Raw genomic sequence first — 23,044 nt, forward strand, 5'->3', positions numbered from 1 at the left:
AGACACTGTCCATTCCATTCAACTGCTCTTCCAAGTCCTTTGCTGTCTCTGACAGAATTACAATGTCATCGGCGAACCTCAAAGTTTTTATTTCTTCTCCATGAATTTTAATACCTACTCCGAATTTTTCTTTTGTTTCCTTTACTGCTTGCTCAATATACAGATTGAACAACATCGGGGACAGGCTACAACCCTGTCTCACTCCCTTCCCAACCACTGCTTCCCTTCCATGTCCTTCGACTCTTATAACTGCCATCTGGTTTCTGTACAAATTGTAAATAATCTTTCGCTCCCTGTATTTTACCCCGGCCACCTTTAGAATTTGAAAGAGAGTATTCCAGTCAACATTGTCAAAAGCTTTCTCTAAGTCTACAAATGCTAAAAACGTAGGTTTGCCTTTCCTTAATCTTTCTTCTAAGATAAGTCATAAGGTCAGTATTGCCTCACGTGTTCCAGTGTTTCTACGGAATCCAAACTGATCTTCCCCGAGGTTGGCTTCTACTAGTTTTTCCATTCGTCTGTAAAGAATTCGCATTAGTATTTTGCAGCTGTGACTTATTAAGCTGATAGTTCGGCAATTTTCACATCTGTCAACACCTGCTTTCTTTCCGATTGGAATTATTATATTCTTCTTGAAGTCTGAGGGTATTTCACCTGTTTCATACACCTTGCTCACCAGATGGTAGAGTTTTGTCAGGACTGGCTCTCCCAAGGCTGTCAGTAGTTCCAATGGAATATTGTCTACTCCCGGGGCCTTGTTTCAACTCAGGTCTTTCAGTGCTCTGTCAAACTCTTCACACAGTATCATATCTCCCATTTCATCTTCATCTACATCCTCTTCCATTTCCATAATATTGTCCTCAAGTACATCGCCCTTGTATAGACCCTCTATATACTCCTTCCACCTTTCTGCTTTCCCTTCTTTGCTTAGAACTGGGTTTCCATCTGAGCTCTAGATATTCATACAAGTCGTTCTCTTATCTCCAAAGGTCTCTTTAATTTTCCTGTAGGCGGTATCTATCTTACCCCTAGTGAGATAGGCCTCTACATCCTTACATTTGTCCTCTAGCCATCCCTGCTTAGCCATTTTGCACTTCCTGTCGATCTCATTTTTGAGACGTTTGTATTCCTTTTTGCCTGTTTCACTTACTGCATTTTTATATTTTCTCCTTTCATCAATTAAATTCAATATTTCTTCTGTTACCCAAGGATTTCTACTAGCCCTCGTCTTTTTACCTACTTGATCCTCTGCTGCCTTCACTACTTCATCCCTCAAAGCTACCCATTCTTCTTCTACTGTATTTATTTCCCCCATTCCTCTCAATTGCTCCCTTATGCTCTCCCTGAATCTCTGTACAACCTCTGGTTCTTTTAGTTTATCCAGGTCCCATCTCCTTAAATTCCCACCTTTTTGCAGTTTCTTCAGTTTTAATCTACAGGTCATAACCAATAGATTGTGGTCAGAGTCCACATCTGCCCCTGGAAATGTCTTACAATTTAAAACCTGGTTCCTAAATCTCTGTCTTACCATTATATAATCTATCCGATACCTTTTAGTATCTCCAGGGTTCTTCCATGTATACAACCTTCTTTCATGATTCTTAAACCAAGTGTTAGTTATGATTATGTTGTGCTCTGTGCAAAATTCTACCAGGCAGCTTCCTCTTTCATTTCTGTCCCCCAATCCATATTCACCTACTATGTTTCCTTCTCTCCCTTTTCCTACACTCGAATTCCAGTCACCCATGACTATTAAATTTTCGTCTCCCTTCACAATCTGAGTAATTTCTTTTATTTCATCATACATTTCTTCAATTTCTTCGTCATCTGCAGAGCTAGTTGGCATATAAACTTGTACTACTGTAGTAGGTGTGGGCTTCGTATCTATCTTGGCCACAATAATGCGTTCACTATGCTGTTTGTAGTAGCTTACCCGCATTCCTATTTTCCTATTCATTATTAAACCTACTCCTGCATTACCCCTATTTGATTTTGTTTTTATAACCCTGTAGTCACCTGACCAGAAGTCTTGTTCCTCCTGCCACCGAACTTCACTAATTCCCACTATATCTAACTTCAACCTATCCACTTCCCTTTTTAAATTTTCTAACCTACCTGCCCGATTAAGGGATCTGACATTCCACGCTCCGATCCGTAGAACGCCAGTTTTCTTTCTCCTGATAACGACATCCTCTTGAGTAGTCCCCGCCCGGAGATCCGAATGGGGGACTATTTTACCTCCGGAATATTTTACCCAAGAGGACGCCATCATCATGTAATCATACAGTAAAGCTGCATGCCCTCGGGAAAAGTTACGGCTGTAGTTTCCCCTTGCTTTCAGCCGTTCGCAGTACCAGCACAGCAAGGCCGTTTTGGTTATTGTTACAAGGCCAGATCAGTCAATCATCCAGACTGTTGCCCTTGCAGCTACTGAAAAGGCTGCTGCCCCTCTTCAGGAACCACACGTTTGTCTGGCCTCTCAACAGTTCCCCCTCCGTTGTGGTTGCACCTACGGTACGGCTATCTGTATCGCTGAGGCACGCAAGCCTCCCCACCAACGGCAAGGTCCATGGTTCAGGGGGGGGGGGGGGGGGGGGGGGGGGGGAACTGACCATATGGTTTTAATTTTATCCTGTGAATTAGCTATTCTATTTGCACACCACATACGCTTTGCCTTCCTAGTAAAATTTTTAAGCACCTTAATATACTGTTTGTAATGGGCTACTGTAGCTCGATTGTGACTACTTCTAACATTTTGATATGATTCCCACTTTGTTCTACAAGATATCCTTATCCCACTACTCAGCCACCCGGGCTGCCTATTACTGCTAGTACCCAGTTTAGAATGTTCTAATGGAAAGCAACTCTCAGAGAGCACGAGATATGTATTAAGGAAAGCATTATATTTATCATCTATGTTTGAAGTCACCACACATAACTAATTTCTGGTACTGCCTATAAAGTGAATCAAGAACCCTCTCTGGCTTGAGCAGAAATGCTCTGAAGTCAGAGTTAGGGGACCTATACACAACGACAATTAGAAGTTTAGTTTTACTAAATTCAATTGCCCCTGCATGACATTCAAATATCTGTTCAGTGCAGTGCTGCGATACATCTATGGACTCAAACAGAATACTGTTTTTTTATGTACATGGCCACTGCCCCACCCTGCAATGAACTCCTTGAAAAACAGCCAGCCAATCTGTATCCTGGTAAAAGAAGCCTTGGAATTGTCAAATTGTGTAAGTGGTGCTCCAACATACCAATAATTTCAGAGTCAGCATCTATAAGCAGTTCACTAACTTTATCTCCAATACCATTGTTTAATAATAGTCATCAGTTTAGCACACTTGAAGCCACCTTACCATCACCAAAAACTGAAGGGACAATGAAAGAGGATAAGGTTGAAATTACAGTGATAACTGCTGTTAAGGAAAAACAGACTTTCAATACAGAAATTTACAGACAAAGGGGAGAGAATAGTGATTTTTTTTTTTTTTTTGGGGGGGGGGGGGGGGTGTTCTGACAAGAATTTGCTGCAGACAAGAATATGGAAGAGATAGCTATTGTGATAGTAGGTGTCTTTGTAAGTTTGAAAAGCATTTAATGTCTCTGATATATTGACAAAGATCATTCCAAAGTTGGATTCCTGAGGTAGAAAATTACATTGAGAAAATGACTGTGTTATGTAGTGATATACAGAAGATTGCTGTGTTTTGTATTGGTACCGAGAAGATTTGACTTTAATGAGAACCAGTACGAGGACCACTATTTCTGCTGTGCTGTGCTGAGATCGTGGAATAAGAGCTGAAGATAAACAACAGGGAGTGCAATAACAGAAAAGAAGGTACAGTAAACACAGAATATGATAATCTCTATGCTTATTGGCATGTATTCATGATAACTATTTGTAGGCAGGAGTAATACAGTCGAAATAGTGAACTTTACAAATGTATCACACACACGCCTTCATTGCCAGTTCCAGCTGACACGAGCTCTCATTCGAACATTCTTGAAGAATAGAATTACCATACTTATGTACTGGAAGTATTAGTGATTATAACAGTTTGTCTTTAAGCCTGAAAGGAAACACATTTTTATGCTTCTGTAGTAAATTATTGTAGTAAATTATTCATAAGTTCTTTGCAGTTAGTTCTGTAACATTTAGGACTAAGGGAGGATGAGATTCATGAATGAAGATGTGATACGTCTTTTGGCAGCAACTAAGACTGCTTGCATTTTAGATCTGTATGCTGTGACCACTCTGATATAGTAAGCAAGCATGTAAATGCTGGCAGGCTGTGCACAAGTTTGCTGGACTTTTACTTATATACAACTGAAGGTTGTTAGCAAATAAGTGAACATGTAATGAGGAAAGTAATGGACTCCCTACTGATCCTCATACTACATTTATCCCTTGTGACCTTTTTGTTCCAATCATTACACACTGTTGGTGGCATGTAAGGTATGTGTGGAACCACTGTACAGCACTTGAAAAAAATTTCTGTTTTGGGGATTTAGCAGCTAGAACATCAAAGCTGACAGTGTCAAAACTTCGCTGAAGTCCAAAAAGCACAAAATAGTTGCCTCTTGTTTGTCCATAGCTTGTTTCTATTCTTCAGTCACTTACATAAAAGCAGTTGTCATGCTGAGATTTTTGGCTGGTATTCATAAGCAATTAGTAACTCAATAGTGAACTAAGTATTCCAAAGCTTTAGATAATGCTGATAGGAGGTAAATGAGCCTGTAGTTGGAGGGTCCTTTGGCAGATTCCTTCCTGGATAATTGTTTCCTTCCAGGCTGTTGGGAAGATGCTAGAGATCAGAAAGTGGTTAAAAATGTTATTTTGGGTAGTAGTTAATCAATGCAGAAAGTGATCATTTTCACTGTAACATCATTGTATCCTGCAGCTGTCGAACAAATTCATACAACTGACTTACTGACTATATTAAACATTAGAGCTGCAGTATTTTTTTTTTTTTAGTTTGCACCCTTGTGCATTGATCAAGTAAAGATGCTGGTGTGGCAAAATACTGATTTAGATCCTCAACAGCAGTTAGAGGTTCAGCTGTAGGTTTTGGGTTGTCAATTCCTGTATGTAAGATTTTTCCACGAGATATCAGAGATGTAAGAAGTCCTCAGTTAAGAAATGAGCATATCTGAGTTTTGAATTTCTCTCAGATTGAATAACTTGGTTGTGTATTTGCTTGCACGCAAGAAAATTATCAAAAGTCGGCGTATTTAGGATTATCTGTAGGCCATGGTGCAGGCTCTATCTTTACTCTTACAGTTTTTAGAGAAGTATGTTTATCCTATAAATTATTGAATCTTTAAGTGAAATTATATACTACATGATTTATAAGAGCATTTAAATCTACATACATACCATACTATGCAAGCCACTGTATGGTGCACGGCAGAAGGTACATTGTACCACTCATCATCATCATCATCATCTTGGACAGTTTCCAGCCACTGGCTGGGTCTGTCGGGAACACAAGCCTCTCCACCGTGTTCTGTCTTTCCACCATTCCCCCTCTTCCACCTTCGTCCAGTTCTCTCCTCTTCTCATCACACATTCCTTCACTCCCTTCACCCATCTATCTCTTGGTCTTCCTCTGGGCCTCTTCCCCTCCAGTTGCAGATCAAACATTGTACCACTACTAGTCATTTTCTTTTCTCTTCCACTCACAAATAGAACGAGGGAAAAACTCTCTTTAAGCCTCTGTAGGAGTCTTAATTTCTCTACTCTTATCTATGTGGTCATTATGCAAAATGTAAATTGGTGGCAGTAAACTTATTCTGCAGTCTGCTTCAAATGCCACTTCTCTTAATTTCCTCAATAGTGCGTCACAGAAAGATCGTCTTCTTCCATCCAGGGATTCCCATTCGAGTTCACAAAGCGTCTCCATAGTACCTGTGTCCTGACTGAACACACTGGTAACAAATCCAGTAGCATGCCTCCTTCAAGCTGACCTGGTAGGGATCCCAAACACACTAACACTACTCCAGAATAGGTGATGCTAGTGCTCTGTACATTGTTTCCTTTATAGATGAGCTACACTTCCCCACAATTCTCCCAGCAGAACGAAGTCAACGATTCACCTTCCACACCAACCTTACAAGCCCATTCCATCTCGTATTGTTCTAAATATGTGTCAAGCAACACACTATTAAAGACGTATTTAAATGTTTCATGATTTTTTTTTTCTTACTCATCTGCACTAACTTACAATTTCTGCAAACTGCCATTCATCGCACCTACTAGAAATTCTGTCCAAGTCATCTTGTATCCTCTTACAGTCACTCAGCTATGACACATTCCTGTATATCATAGTGTCGTCACCAAACAGTTGCAGACACCCAGCCAGTCAAATCATTTATGTCTATAGCAAGAGCAGTTCTATCACACTTCCCTGGCGACTCCTGATGATACCCTCATTTCTGATCAACACTAGCCATTGAGGACAACACACTGGGTTCAGTTATTTAAGAAGTCTTTGAGCCACTCACATATCTGGGAATCTTACATTGAAGCTATTTTCTGCTGTTACTTGCCAAGAAATACCACAGGCGTCAGCTGTAAGCTCACACATATTCATGTACTTGAAAAAAGCCACTTCTTAGTGTTTATTCTTTGCACATTGCAAAAATTCAGTCATGAATATCACATCATGAACAGATATGCCAGGCACAGATATCTTATCAGACCACATCACTCTATTTGGAGATATATCAATGAACATATGAGTGTCTGCTGCATGGTTAGTTGGTCCAAGTGGAAGCAGTGTAAGGTTTAAGCAGGGATGTATAGGCCTGAATTTTTAAACAAATGGACAGTCATTTAGAAGATTTATGTTTATATCTCCAGCCACAATTACACGTGCATACAAGTTTGTATATATATACTGCCACACCATCCTCTCATCTGCTACATCTGTCTCATGCTAGCTGGAGGTGGTACTCAGCTCCTCCAACAGGAGTATGATATGAATGCAAGGGTTCTGAAACATGTAGTGTAATTCTGACAAGTGTGCTGGTAAAGACTGCACATTTGCATCTGTGAGTTCTAGCATAGAACCATCATGAGTCACCTATGTGAAAAGCCAACATGTAAGATGGACAGTTGTCTGACAACTGGAATGGCCCAGTGTCTGCAAAATGTGAGGAGAATGAGAAGGGAGGGGTGCACAAAGCCAAAACAGTCAGTGCGAAGGGCAGAGAAAGAGTGGAATGGTCAGAGATGTTTAATGTCAGGTTAGCTTCCATAAGAGAGCGTGTGATATTCAAAGCTGCGTTAGTTATATGAAAAGAAAGATCAGTTGATACAATAGCAACAAAGTAAACAGTATATCAAAGTGTAAGGAAGTAACAACAACAGCAATTTTACTGAACCAGAATAAAAAATAATAATGTAAAAGGAAATAGTAAGAACAATAGAGAAAGAGTATCTAAGACTATGTTACTAATGAATAAAATTATAATTTGAAAGTAAATTAATAATCAAGATCAAATAACTGTGAGAGCAATGAGAAAGTACTGAAATTCAAACTATGTTGGTACTGAAAGTATGAAAATTGAACAGTAAATTGAATTAATTAGTAGTACAAGTAATAATAAAGAAACAAATGATAATAACAGGAAACTATTTTAAAGGAAAAAATTAGGAAGTTCAACAGTTATTAACAAAAGAAAATAATTTGGGGCTCACAGTTGAGATTTTTAAGAACCGTGTTGCCGCTCACTGACTTCTTTCCTGCATCTGTCTTTACAATTATCCTGCCCTCACATTCTGGATCCACAACTAGGAGATTGCAATGTTAAATATTTTCATCGTTTCATATGTAAGCTCCTCTCACCTAGTCACTCATGAGTTTGATAGTTTCCTCTTTGCCCTAATGGCTTCAGATAAGTCTAATAGGATATGAACTTTATTATGATAGGTCTATGTTTTGTCGAATTTACCAGCCAGCACCCTATTCTCTAGCTCCTATCAACAGCAGGTTCTAAAAGCTACACATGAAGTTTTTCAGGAGCAATACTAATGAACACACCCGTATTTTCACCAAGTTATTCTGGTATTCCAAAGACTCTCAGATTATTAATTTGTTGATACCGTTCTGTCGCAACTGATCTCTGGATAGTCCTACAATACAAAATAAAGATACAACGTATCTTGTCATATATTGTAACATATAATCAATACGTACTATTTATATTTATTTCTGATTCTCATCATGTCATTATGCAAAATTTGTTAACAATATAATGTGATCCGCAGAAATGCTGATTATAAAAATAAAACAGTTACACTGAGCTGAAACAACTCAAGAGCAACAAACTAAAATACATAAAACCCCACATGTAAGACTACTACAGCACACATGTCACTAGTTAAGAGTCTCTGAACATTTATGTTAGACTGTCTATGTGGCACGTTGGCAAGTGAAAATGACTGCAAGCCCACAAGTATGCTACAAATTGTGCTTGCAGCCCACAGGAAATTGTAAATAGCACAAAAAGAGCTTGTGCTGTAAATTGGTACAACGTTCACTGCCAGCCTGAAAAGGATCCCAGGCAATGAAAATTGATGAAATTGTCATGGCAAAGGTCACCTGTATATAATACGTGCCACTAAAGGCTCACAAATTTACACAAGTGCTTGAAGAAACAAAAATACCATATTCTGATAATGTCGTGCAGATATTAGCACTAACTGATTTGATTTGTAAATATATTTTTCAGATGCTCTCATGAAGATGGCATTTATGCCACAAGATCACACAGACCACTTCTGCTCAACTTATGTTTGAATGTGCACACACTGTATGAAAATATAGAATGTACAGTAAAAGCCAAAGACCTGTTGTGGAGTGAACCCCAAGTCCTATGAGTGTAACAAATTGCTGTCTAATTATAACGGACAAAGCTTACTCAATCTAATTCAAACCATTAATGATAACATGCTGCTTGTAGTGTTTGAACTCATCAACACAGATAAACAACTTCCTTGTTCCATCAGTCTATCATTTCTTTTGAGATCAGTTTCAGTAACAATTTTTTGCTAAAAATATAACAATGCTGAAGATTTAACACTTTAATTCATATCAGTACTCTAACAAAAAGGACAGGAAATATATATATAATTACATATAGCTATCCTACTAAACAAATGAATTAGGGAACAATGTTTTATTACCAGTAAAGTCTGTATTCATTATGATACTTATTTGCTATTAACTTTTCCATCTACTCACCTTCTTGTCATCACTTCCCACGAGTTGACAAGCTCTTGCTGTACGTGGTAAAGGAAAACCCATTTCACTTATGTGTATGGCAAGATTTTGTTCTTCAACACTGAGTTCAGCAAATGGATTAGGTAGTGGGCATGCACATTTTTCTTTGTTAGTGGTCTTCAAAGCCGCAGACTGGTCTGGGCTATCCAAATCTGGCCAAGGTTTCCAGTTCTGTGTTAGACACACAATCACAATTCATTGTTGAATTGATCTTCTCAAGACCAATAGCCTTTGAATAAATGCATAAAATTTTCAGATTGGTAAGTCACTAATAATATTATTACTGTAACTAGATTTTTCAACACACTTTGAAGATGACAGCTGCTGGAACAGGCTGCTAATTTTTCATGCTATTTTTACCAAAAATTCCAGATTACATTTCCTTATGGTAAGTCTTAAGCCTGCATTGAAAAATAAATTAGAACAAATAAAAAATTATTTTAACAAAAATGTAGAAGGCCAGAAATTAATCACTGTATGTACTACAATACTAAGCAAAGGGCATAATAACCCTTTCTCATTCCCTTACTTAAATGTGCTTCGAATTTCTGTACCATCACTGGTGAGTTCTTATTTTATTTAATGCTTGATAATTTCAGATTAAAGAGTACCAAGCAACAAAGAAACCCAAACCCACTCTTTCAATATACCTACTGCAATGTTGGTGTCTTTTTTATATTAACTGATGTTTGTTATTGTTTATGCAATATTTAACTGTAGTATCTAGTTAGAACTTAACATGTTACAGTGCGTATGAAAGCTACCACATCATCCAAATACTTGGTTGCTAACAGCTCATAGTATTCTGTATAATGGTGGCAGAACTGTATTAATGTGATAAGACAAGATTTAGAGAACATAGGAATATTTTAAGATTAAGTTAGATAGCCAAACAGAACCAAAACATGAGTTCCAAACTTTCTGTACATTCATTAGCATCCAATGAAGTAACTTCCTGGTAGGATTCTCATACAAGGCATGAAGTAGTTACTCTACAAAGAATAAAATTTGATGTTTGTCCTTAAAATTTCTAGCATTAGCTCTTCATCCAATTCATTAATGAGAGATCAGTTTCATAACATAGCTACTTCCTAATTAAATATGTTATCAGCAGTCAATCACACTTTGAAAACAGGAGGAACACTCATAACAAAGGTACAACTAACAAAGGAGGACAACTTTCACAAGCATTTTCAAGTTTTCATTAGGGAAAGAAGTGTAATTCACAACCTTGCATAGAAGTTGGTAAATAAACACCGATAGGTGATGGTAAAGCATTACATGGGGAATCATTTTCTGATTTTTGTTTGTGGCATCAACAGTCAGTGTCTACAATGGCTCAATAAAACTGATTACATACTAGGTCAATGAGACAGGAGTGCGAACTTAAAAGTATTCACATTACTGGTGGTGGTGTTTTTAGTAAATACGAACAAGCAATTAGTATCAAGGCTGCACCAGTATTAAGGAAGCTGCAGATTGTTGATGAATTTAGTGTCACCAACTCCAAGGAAATAGCTCTCGGACAATATATATATAAGAAATAAAAATGTCATACAATTGCACCAAAAACATATCTCCCCCCCCCCCCCCCCCCTCACCCCAATGCCAACGAATCATGGACCTTGTTGCTGGTGGGGTGGCTTGCATGCCTCAGCGATACACTAGGTTTGAACCATAACAGTTGAGAGACCAGACAAATGTGTGGTTTCCGAAGAGCAGCAGCAACATTTTCAGTAGTTGCATGGGCAACAGCCTAGATGATTGACTGATCTGGGATCATAACATAAATCAAAATGGGTTTGCTTTGCTGGTCTGTGAATGACTGAAAGCAAGGGCAAACTACAGCCACAATTTTTTCCAAGGACATGCAGCTCTACTGTATGGTTAAACGATGATGGTTACCTCTTCAGTAAAATATTCTGGAGGTAAAATAGTCCCCCATTCAGATTTCCGGGTGGGGACTACTCAGGACGATGTAGTCATCAGGAGAAACAAAACTGGCATTCTACAGGTAGGAGTGTGGAATGTTAGTTCCCTTAATCGTGCAGGTGGATTAGAATATTTCAAAAGGGAAATGGATAGGGTGATGTTATAAATAGTTGGAATTAGTGAAGTTTGACTGCAGGAGGAACAGGACTTCTGCTACAGGCTTACAAATACAAAACCAAATAGGGGTAATGGAGAAGTAGGTTTAATAATAAATAAGAAAACAGGAATGTGGGTTACTTACTATGAAGAGCAGTGATTGCAACATTGTAGCCAAGACAGACAAGAAGTCCACACCCACCAAGCAGTACAATTTTATACACCAACTAGCTTCGCAGATGAAGAGACTGAAGAAATGTACAATGAGATAAAAGAAATTATACAGATTGTTAAGGGAGATGAAAATTTATATTTGACGGTGGACTTACATTCAACAGTAAGAATGCTGTAAGGTGCGGAGCAAGTGAAATACAATGTTTACTGTGTGTGCTTTTAAAAAGAGAATAGAATAATGCTCAACATCTAAGAGTTTATATAAAAATAAAATATATCTGTAATGCAGGTTGACTTAGCAACATATCAAGTGTGTATAGTGTTTTTTTTTTTTTTTTTTTTTTTTTTTTTTACTACTTTGTGTCTATGTATGTGTGTTATTACATTCACATAAAGTTACAATAAAATTAAGATAAAAATCACAGCAGGTTATGGGCCCAGGGCAATAAGAAAATAGAAAAGCTAAAAACTAGAAGGCATGAATAAGGAAGAAAAACAGTTAAAGATGTTTCAAGAAAACAAAGAATTTTGTGATATACAAGTGCTTAAAGATAGTAGTACATTCCATTTGTGGGATGTCGAAATTAGAATATTATTTTAAATGCAAGACCTGTGTGATATTGTGGATGGAACTGTAATACTGTAAAATTGCTAAACTTTAGAAAAACAGAAAAAATGACAGAAAATGGGTAGCAAGGCAAAACATTTTATAATGAGAACAATTGATACTGTGTTCTGAAACTTCCAAGGCAGTGTATGATAAACTTAAAGCAATTTATAAAAGAGATGCGTCTCAAAGAACTCAGCAGTTGCTTTCAGAATTTTATAGTTTCAAGTACGATAAAACCAGACACATAACTAGTAATACAAGTGCACTACAGAATATAGTATTTGAACTGAATTGTCTCCAGTCAGAAAAGATTATCGTACCCAAGATATTGTCTATTTTGCCAGAAGAATACAAACACTTTTCTCCAGCATGGGATTTGTCACCCAGTGGTGAGAAGACTACGGAAAATCTAATTGCAAGGCTTATAAGAGAAGAGGAATGACTGAAAAACAATAATCAAGAAGAGAGTATTGCCTTTGATGTTGGGTATAACAAAAATAAAATAAAAGATATAATTTGTAAAACTTGTGGTGGTCGTGGGCATTTTGCAAGAGAATGCAAGAAGCCTAAGAAAAAAGAACACTGTTCTATATGCAAGAGGAATAACAAAAAAGAAGAAGAGTGTTACTTTAAAAATAAAAATAAAATTCAAAAACCAAAATTGAGATCTTTCAAGCCCTGTCCTCATTGCAAAAGACTAACCACAAAGAAGAAGATTGTTATTTTAAGAAAAAAGACAGCAAAAGAATATCTTTTGCACTTTTGAAGACATAGAAGAAGATCTAGTCACTCAAGAAAACAAGAAACAAGACAATGATGAACAAAAGAAGATGGAAGACACTGCACATATTGCATATGAATTTAACAAAGGAAAGATTCCACAAGAAAACAATGAGAAAGAAGACATGTTCATGGTTGTTTATAGTGCATGTACAGGACATTTGTGTAGTGAAGTGGACAAGTTAACAAATGTGAGACAGTATGGTAGTATTGTAAAAGTTGCCAAACAAGGTGGATCAATGAAAATAGTTGCAACAGGAAACTCTGTAGGGGATAACTGTTCTAAAAGATGTTATGTATGTTCCTAAACTGAGCAGAAATCTAATGTCTGTAAATGCAATCACTGAAAAAGATTGTACAGATGTATTTACTAAACATGCTGTTCAAATCTATAAAGGTGAAATACCTGTTTTGGAAGGACAAAAAGCAAGAAATGGGTTGTATAAAGTGAACATTAAATCAGGAATGCAATCACTACTGACACAAGAAGAAAAACAAGAATGGCATAAGACAATAGGTCATCCAGGCATAAGCTGTACTTCAAAGATCAAGAGAATGTGTGAAGGAGTTCCTAATAGTTTATGCTCAGCAGAACAATTGTGCGAAGCTTGTGTGAGAGCTAAATTAACAAGAAAACCATTTTCTACTGTGAGAGAAAGAGCAACAAGACCTCTTGAAATCATACATACTGATATTTTTGGAGAGATAGAACCCCCAACATTTAATGGATATAGGTACTACATGACAATGTTAGATGATTTCACTCATTTCTGTGTAACCTACTTGTTAAGATATAAGTCAGAAGCTGAAAGATTCACAAGAAAATGTGTTAGAAAGTGAAAATAAGTTCAATACAAAAGTGTCAAAAATAAGATGTGATAAAGGTGGTGAATACACCAGCCGTGAGTTTAAGAACTGGTGTGAAGGAAAAGGAATTGTGCTAGACTATAGTATTCCTTATAGCCCTCAGTTCAATGGGAAAGCAGAGAGACTAAATCTGGCAATAATGAACAAGGCAAGAGCTATGATATTCGATAGCAAACTAAAGAAAGAGCTATGAAGAGAGGCAGTGCTCACAGCTACATACTTAATCAATAGAAGCACAACTACCTGCAGAGAAGTGGTTTGAGAAAAGACCAGATCTGTCAAGACTTCAAATTTTTGGATCAACAGTTTTTGCCAAAAATTAAGTCTATTTGAAGAAACAAGATGTAAGAAGTAATGCATACATTTTTGTTGGTTATGCACCAAATGGCTACAGACTGTTTGATGCAGAAAGAAGAAATATTGCTGTGTCAAGAGATGTTGAATTTGAGCAGAAAGTGACAAAAGAAACTCTACAGAAAAATCTTGTTAATGGTGAACTACCAAATGCTACTAGCAATCAAGAAAATGAAATAGAAGACCATGAAAATCAAGGAGAAGAAAATCAAGAAGTAATAACATGCAATGAAGAGACAAGAAACTACAACCTTAGGAAAAGAACTAGTTTGAAAAAAAAAAACCTGTAAAATATGATGATTATGAAACAGCTTTACTTACCTATGAAGAATGTATGAGTGGTCCAGACAAAGAAAATTGGTTAAAAGCAATTGAAGAAGAAAAGAGATCTCTTCAACAGAATGAAACATGGAAGTTGGTTAGTCCAGAGGAAGCAAATGGGAAAGAAATCTTAACAAGCAAATGGATCTTTAAAGTCAAAGATGATGGACAATATAAGGCCAGACTAGTTATCAAAGGTTGTCAACAAGAAAAGGATATAGATTTCAAGGAATTATTCAGCCCAGTAGTAGATATATCCCCCCCATGAACCATGGACCTTGCCGTTGGTGGGGAGACTTGCGTGCCTCAGCGATACAGACAGCCGTGCCGTAGGTGCAACCACAACAGAGGGGTATCTGTTGAGAGGCCAGACAAACGTGTGGTTCCTGAAGAGGGGCAGCAGTTTTTTCAGTAGTTGCAGGGGCAACAGTCTGAATGATTGACTGATCTGGCCGTGTAACACTAACCAAAACAGCCTTGCTGTGCTGGTACTGCGAATGGCTGAAAGCAAGGGGACACTACGGCCGTAATTTTTCCCGAGGGCATGCAGCTTTACTGTATGATTAAATGATGATGGCGTCCTCTTGGGTAAAAATGATGATGGCGTCCTCTTGGGTAAAACATTCCGGATGTAAAATAGTCCCCCATTCGGATCTCCGGGTGGGGACTACACAAGAGGATGTCGTTATCAGAAGAAAGAAAACTGCCGTTCTACGGATCGGAGCGTGGAATGTCAGATCCCTTAACCGGGCAGGTAGGTTAGAAAATTTAAAAAGAGAAATGGATAGGTTAAAGTTAGATGTAGTGGGAATTAGTGAAGTTCGGTGGCAGGAGGAACAAGACTTCTGGTCAGGAGACTACAGGGTTAAATGCGGGTAAGCTACTACAAACAGCATAGTGAACGCATTATTGTGGCAAAGATAGATACGAAGGCCACGTCTACCACAGTAGTACATGTTTATATGCCTACTAGCTCTGCAGATGACGAAGAAATGTATGATGAAATAAAAGAAATTATTCAGATAGTGAAGGGAGATGAAAATTTAATAGTCATGGGGGACTGGAATTCGTCAGTAGGAAAAGGGAGAGAAGGAAACATAGTAGGTGAATATGGATGGGGGGGTAGGAAACGAAAGAGGAAGCCGCCTGGTGGAATTTTGCACAGAGCATAAATTAATCATAGCTAACACTTGGTTCAAGAATCATAAAAGAAGGTTGTATACCTGGAAGAATCCTGGAGATACTAAAAGGTATCAGATAGATTATATAATGGTAAGACAGAGATTTAGGAACCGGGTTTTAAATTGTAAGACATTTCCAGGTGCAGACCTGATCTCTGACCACAATCTATTGGTTATGAACTGTAGATTAAAACTGAAGAAACTGCAAAAAGGTGGGAATTTAAGGAGATGGGACCTGGATAAACTGAAAAAACCAGAGGTTGTACAGTGTTTCAGGGAGAGCATAAGGGAACAATTGGCAAGAATGGGGGAAACAAATACAGTAGAAGAAGAATGGGTAGCTTTGAGGGATGAAGTGGTGAAGGCAGCCGACGATCAAGTAGGTAAAAAGACGAGGGCTGGTAGAAATCCTTGGGTAACAGAAGAAATATTGAATTTAATTGATGAAAGGAGAAAATATAAAAATGCAGTAAATGAAGCAGGCAAAAAGGAATACAAACGTCTCAAAAATGAGATCGACATGAAGTGCAAAATGGCTAAGCAGGGATGGCTAGAGGACAAATGTATGGATGTAGAGGCTTATCTCACTAGGGGTAAGATAGATACTGCCTACAGGAAAATTAAAGACACCTTGTATGAATATCAAGAGCTCAGATGAAAACCCAGTTCTAAGCAAAGAAGGAAAAGCAGAAAGGTGGAAGGAGTATGTAGAGTGTCTATACAAGGGTGATGTACTTGAGGACAATATTATGGAAATGGAAGAGGATGTAGATGAAGATGAAATGGGAGATACGATACTGCGTGAAGAGTTTGACAGAGCGCTGAAAGACCAGAGTCGCAACAAAGCTCCGGGAGTATACAACATTCCATTAGAACTACTGACAGCCTTGGGAGAGCCAGTCCTCACAAAACTCTACCATCTGGTTAGCTATTTGTATGAGACAGGCGAAATACCGTCAGACTTCAAGAAGAATATAATAATTCCAATCCGAAAGAAAGCAGGTGTTGACAGATGTGAAAATTACTGAACTATCAGTTTAATAAGTCACGGCTGCAAAATACTAACACGAATTCTTTACAGGCGAATGGAAAAACTGGTAGAAGTCAACCTCGGCGAAGATCAGTTTGGATTCCGTAGAAATGTTGGAACACGTGAGGCAATACTGACCCTACGGCTTATCTTAGAAGCCAGATTAAGGAAAGGCAAACCTACGTTCCTAGCATTTGTAGACTTAGAGAAAGCTTTTGACAATGTTGACTGGAATACTCTCTTTCAAATTCTGAAGGTGGCAGGTGTAAAATACAGGGAGCAAAAAGCTATTTACAATTTGTACAGAAATCAGATGGCAGTTATAAGAGTCGAGGGGCATGAAAGGGAAGCAGTGGTTGGGAAGGGAGTGAGACAGGGTTGTAGCCTCTCCCCGATGTTATTCAGTCTTCATATTGAGCAAGCAGTAAAGGAAACAAAAGAAAAATTCGGATAGGTATTAAAATCCATGGAGAAGAAATAAAAACTTTGAGGTTCACCGATGACATTGTAATTCTGTCAGAGACAGTAAAGGACTTGGAAGAGCAGTTGAACGGAATGGACAGTATCTTGAAAGGCAGATATAAGACGAACATCAACAAAAGCAAAACAAGGATAATGGAATGTAGTCGAATTAAGTCGGGTGATGCTGAGGGAATTAGATTAGGAAATGAGACACTTAAAGTAGTAAAGGAGTTTTGCTATTTGGGGAGCAAAATAACTGATGATGGTCGAAGTAGAGAGGATATAAAATTTAGACTGGCAAAGGCAAGGAAAGCATTTCTGAAGAAGAAAAATTTGTTAACATCAAGTACAGGTTTAAGTGTCAGGAAGTAGTTTCTAAAAGTATTTGTATGGAGTGTATCCATGGATGGAAGTGAAACATGGACGGTAAATAGTTTGGACAAGAAGAGAATAGAAGCTTTCGAAATATGGTGCTACAGAAGAATGCTGAAGATTAGGTGGGTAGATCACATAACTAATGTGGAGGTATTGAATAGTATTGGGGAGAAGAGGAGCTTGTGGCACAACTTGACTAGAAGAAGGGATCAGTTCGTAGGACATGTCCTGAGGCATCAAGGGATCACCAGTTTAGTATTGGAGGGCAGTGTGGAGGGTGAAAATCGTAGAGGGAGACCAAGAGATGAATACACTAAGCAGATTCAGAAGGATGTAGGTTGCAGTAGGTACTGGAAGATGAAGAAGCTTGCACAGGATAGAGTAGCATGGAGAGCTGCATCAAATCAGCCTCAGGACTGAAGACCACAACAATAACAACAGTAGATATATGTTCATTGAGACTGTTGTTTGCACTGCCAGCAGAGAAATTTCCATATAAGAGTGTTTGATGTCAAAACAGCATTACTCTATGAGAAACTGGGTGAAGAAATTTGTATGAAGATACCTGAAGAATACAAAGAAGCTGGAAAAATCTGTGTTTTGATGAAAGCTCTGTATGTATTTGAACAAACCCCATCCAAATGGGGTAAAACTTTGACAGATTTCCGAAAATCAGAAGGACTAATTCAGTTGAAATCAGATCAGTGCATATTTAAAGATGCAACTGAAGAAATGTACATGGCTATACATGTTGATGATGGAATCATAATAGGAAAAGACCTGGAGAAAATTGAAAATATACTGAAGAAATTTGAAATGGTTATGGTACAAAATCCAGATGTGTGTATTTATTTATTTATCTTACAGCTCAAAACATGCATTTAACATGCATGGGCAATGTTACAGTAATTACATTTAGATTATTGATACACCATATATATATATAGATTACATGCTATTAAGTAAAAGATCATTTAAGTATATTTAACATAGCATCCCTGAGGTCAAATCATGTCAACACCATGTTGTATGGGCACTTCAATATAACCCATTTTTAACTCATTTTTAAAAATTCTAACAGAAAGCTGTTTCAGGTTGTTTGGCAGAGAATTGTAAAATATTGCTCCCTTAATGAATGTGGTATCTGTTGTTAGATTCAATCTTCTGCTCACCATATGTACTTAGGGATACAAATAATGAAGACAGAGGATGGAATATTTTTACATCAAGAACAGTATGCAAAGAAAGTACTAGAAAAATTCAATGAGACTGACTGTAAGGCCATGAAGACTCCATTAGTTCCACAGGGAAAGACAAATGAAGAAAATCAAGAAAACAAACACATTGAATTTGCATATCATGAAGCCATAGGAAGCCTTCTTCATTTGTCATGTAAATCCAGACCAGATGTTGGATTTACATGAAATAATGGGAGCGGCTTCACAGAAGACCCCAAGAAAAGGGATTACAAAAATGGAAAAAGAGCTCTTAGACATCTACAAGGTTCCAAGAATTATGGTCTTTTCTATAAGAAAAAAGAAAGTGAAGAAGATGACAGTATTCATCTAAATGTTTATTGTGATGGCGATTATGCACAAGATTTAAGCAACAGAAAAAGTACAAGTGCATACATAGTTCTTTATAACGGTGCTCCCATTAGTTGGTGTTCCAAGAAACAAAGTGTGACAGCTACTTCATCAACTGAAGCAGGATACATTTCAGCAGCAGAATGCACCAAAGAAATAAAACACATCAATACCCTAATACAAGAGTTTACCAGAAGAAAAGTGAAAATTATTCTTCATGTAGACAATCAAAGTGCTATCCAAATGATCAAATAAGCACAGTTGGTTAGACGAGGCAAACATATAGATGTAAAATTTCACTATGTTAGCGAACAATACAGAGAAGGTTTGTTCGAGATAAAATATTGTAATACGGAAGAACAATTAACAGACATACTGACCAAAGCTCTACAAAGATCAGAGTTTGAGAAATTTAGAAATGCTATTATGAAACAATTACCATAACTGTGTGATACCTAAATTTGTGAAGCTTGTGATTTAGAGACAGTAAAAACAAACACTGTATTTTAAGGGGGGATGTTGAAAGGTGCGGAGCAAGTAAAATACAATGTTTACTGTGTGTGCTTTAAAAAAAAGAACAGTGCTTAACATCTAAGAGTTTATATAAAAATAAAATATATCTGTAAGATAGGTTGATATAGCAACATATCAAGCGTGTATAGCGCTTATTTTTCCTTTGAGTCTATGTATGTGTGTTATTACATTCACATAAAGTTACAATAAAATTAAGATAAAAATCGCAGCAAGGAAAAGGAAGAGAAGGAAAAATAGTAGGTGAATACAGTCTGGCAGAAACGAATGGAAGAGGAAGCCGACCGGTAGAGCTTTGCACAGATCATAATTTAATCATCGGTGACATCTGGTTTAGGAATAATGAAAAAAGGTTGTATGTGCGGAAGAGATCTGGAGACATCATAGGTTTCAGATTTTGAAGAGTTGTGGGTGAGAGTGCTAAACAGCAAGTTAATCTGCATTTTTTCCCGAATGATATACAGACGAGCTTGATGAAAATCTATTAAAAACTAATAATAAATTGAAAACGCAGTTGCATTCACACACAATAATTGAAAAGACCAAGCTGATAAGGTGAGCATTAGCAAGGCTCTCAATAAGAGTCAGAAGAAAAACAACAAAATAACTAGATAAAGTCAAGGATAAAACCACAATACAAACAGGGTTAAAAAGGGGGCAGGTGACTGAATGGCTACCTACTTAGAAATAATGGGTGACCAAGCCAAGCCACTCTGTGACACAAAATCACACACTCAATGTTTTGGGAAGAATTCTGTACATACACGAAATGTTAACACACAAATCATACTCAATTCATTATCGGTTAAAATAGAGGGCAGTTAGGAGACCCAGATCAGCCCTCACATCGTTATATAAAACACACTCAATAAAAATATGTTGTATCTATAGGTGTCTCTCACATATTTTACACACTGCTGTGTCCTCGCAAAGTAAAAGAAAGCCGTACACCAATGGGTAGTGTCCACTGTAAGCTGTGCAAGGATAGTTCTTCAGCTTATCTTGGTCGGAAAGAGGTATGTCACGCCTGCACAGAGCATGGCTTATTATTCTTCACTTTCAGCCAGCCTGTCGGGGAACCCACAGCAAGCAGAAGATGGAAGGGAGCAAGCCTCCTTGGCAGCCCCATCCGTGAGCTCATTTCCCTGAATCCCTGTGTGCCCTGGATGATGATTTCCTTGTCTTGCTGTTGCAAGAGAAGGAGCGTATCCTGCACTTCTTGCATAATCTGATTTCCTGGGTACATATGACCAACAGTGAGGAGGACACAAAGGGAATCTGAGCAGATGAGGAATTTCATGCCATGTTGCTCCCTCATCTGGTCCAGTGCCCTCAGTATAGCAAACAATTCCACATGATAAACTGAAAACTACTCTGGGAATCCCATCCTGAGGGCAATGTTGGGCAACACGACAGAGCAGCCAATAAAATCCCCCTGCCTGGACTCAGCTGTGTAAATGTTTATAAAAATGTTTGGCAATGTAAAATCTTATTAAATTTAAGTTTTGAAAATATAGTGTGGGGTACATTCTTTCTGTAAGCAGTCAATTCAAAAAGTCACCTGGACCTCTTTAGATGCTAGGGGGATCTCTTACTCCATTCCTGACTCTGGACCATAATACTTCCCCCACCCCCCCTCCCCCTCCACCCGTAGTAACTCAATGCTCTTCCTTGCATGGATTCCAAATGGCATTATTGCCCATGGAATGTGAGGTAACAGCCACTCCAATGGTGGCTGTGGAATGAAGATGGACACTTGCAATTTTTGGAATGGACAAACCCTTGTGTGCTTGGAGCAGGTGTTGAATAGACAGTAGAGGCTTACCAGCCTTTGCAAACAGGCTAGCAACTGGACCCATGCAATAAGCCCCTGTTGACATCCTAATACCCTTGTGATGAGATCCATAAACCTGGCATCCATATTCAAGCCGGGATCACATGGAGACCTTATATAGTTGGAGCACACATACCAGTCAGCTTCCCAAGAGCTATGACTGACACATTGAAAGATGTTTAAAGCCTAGAGACATCTCAGTTTCAGTTCTTTAAGATGTGGCAGCCACATGACCTCACCACACGAGGCCAAGATGTTGCACCTTTTCCTTAAAAGTGAGAACGGTACCCCCTGTTTTAAAACAGGTACACTTAAAAAGAGACTGGGAGTGATTAAAATCAACATAAATAGTTTTCTCCAATGAGAATTTAAAACTGTGGTGTTAGACCATTCCTCCAACCACATGATCATCAAATGCAATTACTGAGTAGCCATTACCAGGTTGGAGGATGCACTAAAGATGGAGAAGTTGTTCACACTGTAGTGTGGGCGTAATACTGTTTATCACAATGCCGATTGCCATGGCACTTAGAACACTCTCTTGAGGCACACCATTCTCCTGCTTACAATGGTCGGACAGAGCATTCCCTGACTTTTATCTGAAATACCTGTCCGAGCTGAAAGAATGTGTCATAGTGGGTAGAGGCCCATGGAGCACTCACTTATAGAGCTACAATAAAATGTTATGCCTCCAGATAGTATTGCAGGCCTTTTTCAAATCAAAGAAGACATCAATAAGGTGTTGCTTACAGAAGCAAGTTTTATGAATTGCTGCTTTGAGCAGGGTTAGGTTATTTACTGGGGAGTGATATCTCCTGAACCTGCACTGGGACCGACTAAGTAGGGGCTTGGTTTGAAGAACCCACTCTAGGCACCAGTTGACCATATACTCCCTTGTCTTTCCTATGCTGCTTGTTAGACTAATTCTACGATAACTAATGGGGTTGGTCCAATCCTTCCTTTGTTTTAAAATCGTGATTAAAATAGATGCTTTCCACAAGTTGGGAAAATCTCCTGTCACTCAAATTTAATTAAAAAGCTGGAGGAGGATATCCTTCAACCACAGATCCAACTGTCTCAACATGCTGAACATTATCAGGTCATGATTGGGTGTAATATCACAAGCTACTGACAATGAAGAACCAACACCCACAGAGTGAAAGACTGGTTATATTCCTCAGTGTTGGTGGAACAAAAATAAAAACCAACCCTCTCCTGTGCCTCCTGATGACAACAGATGGCTAGAATTGGCTGTAATGGTCTTATGTGATTGAGCCACTGTACTACTGGTAGTCATGAGTTCTGCCTTCAGATGCTCCTGATGGTTTCCCATAATTTATCTGCATATGTGGACCAACTGATGGAGCGGGAACTTTTGCAAAGGCCTCTGTTTATTTTCTCAAATTATTTTCCTCACTTTTGCCCACGCCATTTCAAAGATTGCAAGATTCGCATCTGTAGAGCACCAATTAATTCTCTACACAGCTGCCTCTTGTCTCTGACAGCAGACCAACACTCATGACTCCACCAAGGGACACTCTGCCTCCTAGGTGTT

At 38.3% G+C, this 23,044-nt stretch overlaps 1 protein-coding gene across 1 annotated transcript in view; it reads right to left on the bottom strand.

The window, feature by feature from the left end:
* Nucleotides 1-23,044, bottom strand: part of LOC124805236 (probable basic-leucine zipper transcription factor Q) — an 88,607-nt gene that overhangs the window by 36,874 nt on the left and 28,689 nt on the right. Inside the window, exon 4 of the mRNA XM_047265741.1 lies at nucleotides 9,258-9,467. Within this exon, the coding sequence (XP_047121697.1) occupies nucleotides 9,258-9,467 (210 nt within the window). The remainder of the gene's footprint in view (nucleotides 1-9,257; nucleotides 9,468-23,044) is intronic.

Source organism: Schistocerca piceifrons, chromosome 7, assembly GCF_021461385.2.
Source record: "Schistocerca piceifrons isolate TAMUIC-IGC-003096 chromosome 7, iqSchPice1.1, whole genome shotgun sequence".
In the NCBI taxonomy this organism is placed as follows: domain Eukaryota; kingdom Metazoa; phylum Arthropoda; class Insecta; order Orthoptera; family Acrididae; genus Schistocerca; species Schistocerca piceifrons.